We start from the raw sequence: 8,221 nt of genomic DNA on the forward strand, positions 1-8,221 counted from the left end.
TGGCGGAGGGGTGGCTGCGGGGTCACTCCTGCTTCCAGGGGGACCTACGTGATCGTTCTCTGAACCAAGAAAACTGATAAAAGGCATTCTCTTCGCTTGTTCATACGTAATAGGAAGAATATATTTTAGGTGGCTAAATAAACGCAACTGTCGTGTGTAATACTGTGTTGGCACAGAGAATCATTTAATGTAAGGTACTTGTTCATGCCTTGGTAGCTGAACTTGTGTCTCTAGTGCTTTCTGTTGACTGAGAAGGCATTTGGCACAAGGCCATTTAATGCTGTCGTTGTTTTGGTGATAATAAATTCTTTTCATTAAAGGGTAATGGACCAGTAAAAGTTACTGGAAGAATCAGTGGCTTGAGTGATGGAGATCATGGCTTCCATGTCCATGAGTTTGGTGACAATACAAATGGTAAGATGTCTATCCAAGCTTTTGAGTTGCAGCTGTAATGTGATTGCTCAGCTTTAAAGAGCTGCTTTTAGTGTTGCAGCAGCAACTGGTCTAAGTGTAGTTTGGGTCTCACGACTGCAAATCTGTGTTAAGAAATTATGTTTCCTAAGGAGTTGCCTTCCCGTTTAATACTATGAATGTGTTTAGGCTGGTGTTCAAGACCTGTTGTATCAAGCACTAACCTAAATACTTTGATAACCTAGTGTTAAGAAGTAAGAAAGCTTTCAACTGAGCCCAGAGTGTTCTAGAATGAGTAATCTTACTTTATTGAACTTGTAAATCTCTAGTAGGTTACTTACCTCCAGAGGATTTGTAGAACATCTAACAGGAGAGCAGTTATTTCATCATTAGTGACTTCACTTCTCTGGCTATAGGAGGACTACCTTGGTGTGGTTTATAAGCAACAGATTGAAAATGACTGCTGCAAAAACAAAAATGTACTTTTGATGGCTGTGTTCTGTTTCAGGGTGTACCAGTGCAGGTTCTCACTTCAATCCTGAAGGCAAGCAGCATGGTGGACCAAATGATGCCGAAAGGTGAGTTTAATGTGCCTGACCTCTTGCTGGGCAGCTGTTCCATGCAGCAGCCATCTAAGTGCTACTTTGTGCTTGGGAGGCTGCTCCACGAATAATGCTAGGACAATACCAGAAGAAAACTGGTAATTCTGTGTGACCTATAGGGTCACTTAACAAAGGCTCTGATAACTGTGCGGGGATGTGTTAAGACACCTTGGCCCCAAGAGTATAGGTAAAATGTAGTCTTTGGGGCATGTTCTTGGTTTTATAGCTTGGGGAGAAGAGGAAATTCTTCCTGAGTGAGGGTTCCTCAGGATGTGAGTGTGGGGGATTCACGTGTTAAAGCTTTATTTGGGCAGTGGTGATGTGCTGCTGGTTTGGGGCCAGCTTGTGACAACAGGGGCCCTAAACTGTCAGATGTTGAGCTGTATGCAGGCTTGTCACATGGCAGATCAGGATCATTGGTGAAAGGCCCTGAGGCTTCAGAGGAGGCTGCAAGGTGAATACAAAGCTGTGTGTGCCCGGGCATGGTGGCTTTTTATTGGGTGTGCTGGGCTGTTCTTAGCCCGTTAGCTCAGGTGCTGTACTACTCACGGTATGTACTCCTCGGGGCTCTGTGCGCTGCCTGTCAGTACAGGGTCTGATCCTTACGCTGAGTATCTCTACCTCAGTGGGAGCCAAGACCTAGTTCTTCCCCTGGAAGCGGTTTTCATAGTCCAGTTACCTTCAGGGAACCCTTGTGTGTGTGAGACGTGATGTTTGAGCCATTGGTTTAAATAGCACACCAGCTGGGTTTGGAGACTGGGAGGGGGCTGCACAAGAGCTGAGGGCCAGTGTGGTAGTGAGTGGAGGTAGGAGCAAGTGTGAAAGGTAGGCTGGTCTTGCACAGGTGGGGTCTGGGCTAGTGTTGTGATTGCTCTTTGAATGCTCATGTGTATGTCTGTAACTGCATCTTCTGTGACTGGTAAGTTCACAGCTGAGTGAGCAGTTGCATGCCAGGCCGAGGAAGCTGGCTGCTAGCCAGCTGTCTGGACGACAGCAGCATGAAATGGTGTGCTCGTCGTCGGCTTCGCTGGCAGCCAACTGCTCCGGTGCTGAAGGTCAAAATTGCCTGAACATCGTGGCTTCTGCTGGTTCTGCTTCGTCGAATCCCACTGCTGGTGTAACCTGCCTGCTCAGGCAGCTGTTAGCTGGGGAATTCCTTGGGAGGGTGTAAGGACTAGATCATGCTTTTACCAGTGTAGACTTGAAACAATTGAAGTGTGTCACTGTTTAAGGGTGGGCCAGCTCTTAAAATGGGCAGCAAATGCTGTGTTAACCCCGTCCCTCCCCCCAGGAGGGGAAAGGATGGAGAAAAAGGAGAGACACTTACAGATTGGAAATTAAAACTACTTTAATAATACAATAATAATGGAAAGTAGTGTAAGGTATAATACTAATGCTACTAATAGAAATAAGAGGAAAAGTGTACAAAACCAATACTGAGTGTCCTGGTGATGGTCGGGGGACTGCGGGCCACAGCCCCCAGAGGCTCGGCTGCTACCGCAGCAGGGCAGGCACCCAGAGCTCCCAGACTGGACTCTGCAGCCGACAGGAACGTTCAGGAATGCACGGATCGGGGTTGGAGGCAGGAGAGCGAGCAGGGTCCCACAGGGCTGCCGGCCATGAAGGAAGAAGAGCGAGGCCATCGTCATCCCTTAGCTTTATACTGAGGATGACGTGGATGGGATGGAATACCTCGTTGGTCAGTTTTTGGTCACCTGTCCCGTCTGCACTCTTCCGCAGGTGCGACCCTTTTGTGACTTCTTAATCGCTTAACAAAAGAAGGCCAGCAGTGGCCTTGGTTCTCATGGGGACAAGTATAAGCGTGGGCCTCTCTGCATACCAATCCTACTGATGCTTCAGTAGCGATGATAAACATCGAGCGTTATCAGGCCTGAAATGCAGACACTGCCTGAAAAAACATGTAGCTGTGCGGTTACTTAGAAGAAACTTAACTGAAAGAAAAACTCCTGAAAGGAGAAAATAGCCCTGTTTAGCCAAACCAGGACAGACTGAAACTTCCTGGAAGCTTAAATCAAGCAAACTCCTAGAGGGAAAGCTGCCCTTGGACTGATTTTATAGGACTTGATGAAAAATATGAAATTGGTGCTGTGCTGTCTAAGAAGCTGGTAGTCAGCATTCAGCTAGTTTAGCCAGTCACCCTGTATCCATGGAGAGTTTTGGAAACGAGTTGGTAATCAAGGTTCCGAGTCTGGATGGAAGAGTCTTGCAGAACACCATCAGCGGGTCTTTTGGGTGAATGTTTTGTTTGGGGCAGATGTGTAGCAAACAAGACACTGGAATGTCCAGAAGTTCAGTGAAGACTGAACTGCTCGAGGCTTAATTCTTAGGGGGAGATCTAGCTCTGAGTCTGTGTGCAGGAGTGTCATGCCAAGGGTACGGGAAAATGCCAAGGAAACGTGAATAGTCATCCCTGGTACTTGACTAGAACTTAACACATCCCCTTTGACCTGTCACTTGACAAACTGCTTTTACTAATCCTATTTAAACCTAAAGCCTGCCGCTGCTCATGCAATAGCTGATTTGTGAGAGACATTGGAAGCTGTTAAGAATAGCGGCAGTGTCTGCACATACAGGGTTTGGTGTTAAGAAAGGTTATTTCAGCTAATTTGAGAGACTTTCTCTGAGCAGAGGGGAGTGCCATCAGCATGGAGGAGTTTTTGGCTGTAGGAGTTGTGCACTGTTGGCTTGGCTTGCTAGGGAGCAATGGCATTCCTTTCCCCAAAGTTGATTAACCTTCCAGTTTCAAGTTTTACCTAGGGCTGAATTTTAATCATGCCTGGAACTAAAGGAGTTAAAACTGTGGAAGGGTTCAAGATTGGCTGATGATGGCAAATGAGGACATATGTGCTGTTTAAGATAAGATGGTGGAGTACCTCAGTGTAGTTACTATGGGTATTGTACTGTGCAGGCTGTCACTTAGAAGAGGTTTTAATTAAACCAAGTTTTCTATGAGTTTCTCTGCATCTTTGTGTAGGCACGTGGGAGACCTTGGCAATGTGAATGCTAAAGGAGGCGTGGCAGAAGTGGAAAAAGAAGATCACATCATTTCTCTTAGCGGACCACATAGCATCATCGGACGCACCATGGTGGTAAGTGTCTTGGTGCCTACTTGGGTGCTTTAAGGAACTCTAGAACTGTCGTGACAGCAAGCGGAGACTGTGGTGCTCGTGCCCAGTCCCTGGTGTTTGTTACAGAACCTGTAGTGCCAGGTTTCCAAGGTGGGGAGCTCTTTGAAGCCTTGCCTGGAAGCCCTCCGAGTGTTATAGTATGGCACTGCTGCGAGAGCTTGCTTTTCTGCCTGCCTTCTGAAGATGTGCCTCTCCATTTAAGTGTGCCTCTTCCCCCTGCGAGTGACTGAAGCAACCTAGTGAGGAAGGAACTGGCAGTCTGGCACAAACGCTGTCCCTGGAAGGCGTGGCGATGGGCACTTCAGGCCACTGTTCACCAGTGCTGGTCTGGTGGCTGCTGGGGTGGCTGGTGCCCTGGCCTCCCTGGGGAGGAGGGAGGCGGAGACTGAGTGGACTTGGCTACCCGTGAACATCGCCAGCCTTGTTTCCCTTGGGACTCCAGACTGTGCTCCTGCCTCGGCCAGGCTGGGACTGGCGACCGGGGAGCAGGGAGAGGTGACCGGTGGCACTTGGGGCAGCGTGGCCAAGGCCCTGTATCTGCAGTGGTCAGCCTTGGGTCATCAGGGTGACCTTCAATGTCAAGTCCAAGCTTGCTCTTGGGCTAGTTGTAACTCTTTGAAGGGGAAGTCACCAAAACCCCACGTTTCAAACAAATACAGCTGAAGGCAACTCATCCTCTTAAGCTTTTAGCGTGAGTATTGATTTGGCATTCAGCGTGACAGAGCTACAGTAGGCTCTTGCTGCGGTGACACACCCCGTTGGTAGCTGGCGATGCTGCTTGTCACTGCTGCTACTAATGCGGGAAGTGAAAAATGTTGATTAGTTATGCAATAACATGACTTAAGGTGTCTTCAATTCTCTTTTAGGTCCATGAAAAATGTGATGACCTGGGTAGAGGGGGAGATAATGAGAGCAAATTAACTGGAAATGCTGGACCTCGTTTAGCTTGTGGTGTAATCGGAATAGCAAAGAGCTAAGTATTGTACCCAAAATGCTTAAGGTGACAGCGGTCACTGGGCTGTATTTCATTGAAAATGCTGTTGCTGCCCTTCCTTGTGCAAGCAAAAGATTTATCACTTAATCTCATTACTACTCTGCATTCTGAGTATCACTTAAACTGGTGAAGACTGACTTAATTTTGTATGATGTGTATTGCAATTAAAGTGACCCTGATGGAATGTCTCTGTAGTCTTCTGCTAAAGCATCTGCTGTACCATTACGTGTAACCACTAGCTGAACCCCTCGTCTGTGTCGTGGGAGGCGAGCAGTCGCGCTCACGCCCTGAACGTGGAACCTTCGGGTACGCTGTGTGACTTGGAGCGTGAGCCTTGCGCGCTTTGGCAGGACTGCTCCCCAACGAGCAGTAGGCACTGGATGTATTGGGGCTTCCTCCTGGTGATGCTGGTTTCAAACTCGTGTAATAAATGTGCTGGGCAAATACACCCTGGTCTTGCTGTCTATAAAAAAAAGTGAACGCCTTCCTGCGGGCTTGCTAAGGCGGGAGAGTAGGCCTGGGCCTCAGGTCGGTTGATTCTTGCAAGGCACCGAGTTGCTTCTGGCACAACTGGGACCTGCGCTCAGTCAGTACCGCTGTTACTTGTGGTGGGGTGCGTTTTCCTCTGACAGAATCCCATGTTCCGTGGTAATAACCTGGCACCCTCCTTGCGTCACAGCAGGGGTTTTACGTACTCGAGGACAACTGCTGCCTCGCAGAAACGCCTTGCTGTGAAGTGGAATGGTGCGTGACACCTGCGATGCTCGCGGGGGCCTGCAAAGCGTGAGTGCGTGGTGGGGGAGCCCTGGGGGGTGGGTAAGGCGCTCCGGCTGCAGCCCGTGTCCCTGTGCTGGGCCTGGCTCTGGCTGGGCAGCTGTGGGCCGGGGGGGGGGAAGGCCGGGGGCTGCGGGCGGAGAGGACTCCTTTCCTCAAGCTGTGCTGCGCGGGAGCGCCCCTGGGAATGGGCCTTGCCTTAGAATGGGTACGCCCAGCTGCGTGGTCTGTTCTGTGAGGCTGCTCAGCAGTGTCATGGCTGTAGGCTACTGCCAGCTTTCCTTATTTTTCTTGTACATCTTAAACACAGATTTCCAGGTCTTTTAATAGATAAAATTGTTAATTTTAATGAAGACTTGTAGCAACATTCCTTTATCTTGTACATAGAGATACTCATGGAAGTAGTTGGTTGTAGTTCTGGACACTCAGATTCCAGCGTAGCACATTACAGATGGTGGTACAGCAAGAATACTGTAAAAGCATTTAATTTATACTTGTTGCAGGTGGGAAACAATTGTGTGTGCAGTCTCTACCCACCTGTACCTCTTCCAGGGCCTTGGTCTGTGCTGACCCGGCTGCTGCAGAACTAAGGTGGTGACCGCACCCGTCAGCTCCCTCCTCGAGCACCCACAAATGGTGTCACAGGCTCAGAGCACGGTTCTGTCGTCTCCTCTTTGCCAAAGGGGAGAACAGGGAGCGCTCGGCTGGAGGCTGAGCTGTGGGAGGAGAGCTCTGGCAGCTCCCTGCCGCTCGGTGCTGGCCCTGGCTGCTCTGAAAGCCTGGTACGTGCCCATCTTCGCTTTCAAACCTGTTTTCTCTGGCTGGGAGGGATGCCTGGCGGCACACCAGCCCCAGAGTCAGAGCTGTGCTGAAGGACAGAGTTAACGCTGGGTTTATGAATGCATCATCGTAACAGGCAGGCACAGGCTCAAGAACCAAGGTGTTAATTGCTAACGCTGTACTGTCTTTTGTCAGTAATGGATGCTTGCACTGAGCTAATTCATCTTCACATAGCGATTTCTGGCTTGTCTGACTTTAAAGCCAGAGATGCGGTAGTTGTGGAAGGGCAGGATACAGTTACAGGGGGCATCACCAGTAGGTTTATTATGCAATCGCTGCTTTGGAAGGCAGCACGAAATGGTTCCACAAAGGACATCCGAGGTTTTCCTAGGCTTTGTTTTCAAATTCCTAACGAGGGGAAGGGAAGAGAATGTGAGGTGGCATTTGTGCAAACAGAGAAGTCTTCCGTCTCTTTCATTCTTGTCTTCAAATCGTTTAATAAAGCATTTTCATTTAAAAAAAAAAATCCTACCTCCTTACAGAGTTATGGCAATTTGTACTAAGACAGGTCTTAACCGTAAGACATAAATGTCTGGCTTTGTATGAAAAAAGTTAGTTTCACTTGCCCAGCATGAAACAAAATGTTAAGAACACAAGTTTTAACACATGGAAGCTGAGTTCACTACAAGTATGTAAACAGGTTTTTTTCTCTCTTTATTCTGCTATTGCAAGAACATAAAAATATATGTCCTCTCCCCAGTCTCTTAACTCATTTGCCTTCCCACCCCCCCGCTTCCCTCTCCCAGAAAAAATTCCCTCTGCCGCGGAGCAGCTATGAAAAAGTCCTGATGTAAGAAAGCAGCTGCCCTTCGCTTAGGGGAAAAAAAAGCCAACTTTTTAAAAGTAGAACACACCTATATCAAGAAGAAAAAATAGTAAATATGCACAGGATTCATACAATTTGTCCACTGTGCTTCTAGAGTTAAACAAGTGTCAACGGCAGGCCTGGTGCCGCCCCGGCCGGGTGTGCAGCTGAGCAAGGAGCCAGCGTGTTTCAGGGCAGACCTGCCGGGGCTCTGGCTCGGCTCGGTACCGCGCAGCCATCCTTGGAGCCCTTTGTGTCTGAAGGGCTGACCACCTAGAACTAGTGTTTGCCCTCTTAAAAGCTGATGTTACTTTAAGTGATATGGAGAGAAGATGGTAAAGCTTACACAACTACAACAAAATGCACGCCTTGTCCATCCGGCCCATAGGTAGAACACCAGGTGGGTAAAAATTTTAAACCTACCTCTTGCAGGATTACAGGAGGTAGCCATCGCTAACAGACAACAGCTGCAGCCCAGATCGGTGTGAATGAAGAGGCAGTGTTTCAAAATCCTTCAGCACCCTCCCTTTTCCCAGCCCCGTTTAAAAAAAATAGGTTCGCATTTTATATCGTGTTTTGGCGTCTTTGATTTCTCTTTCACCCCGCTTTCCAAAAAGCATCACTGAACAACATGTACAAACGTTGC

At 48.5% G+C, this 8,221-nt stretch overlaps 1 protein-coding gene across 1 annotated transcript; it reads left to right on the top strand.

Moving 5' to 3' along the window:
- Positions 1-320: 320 nt before the first annotated feature.
- Positions 321-5,340, top strand: SOD1 (superoxide dismutase 1, soluble; the record flags this gene model as incomplete). Its single annotated transcript, XM_009695740.1, has 4 exons — positions 321-414; positions 920-989; positions 4,009-4,123; positions 5,029-5,340. Coding segments are annotated over 4 exons (390 nt in total), but the record flags the coding sequence as incomplete, so codon positions are not given.
- Positions 5,341-8,221: the final 2,881 nt, after the last annotated feature.

Source organism: Cariama cristata, unplaced genomic scaffold (assembly GCF_000690535.1).
Source record: "Cariama cristata isolate BGI_N322 unplaced genomic scaffold, ASM69053v1 scaffold23182, whole genome shotgun sequence".
NCBI lineage: Eukaryota > Metazoa > Chordata > Aves > Cariamiformes > Cariamidae > Cariama > Cariama cristata.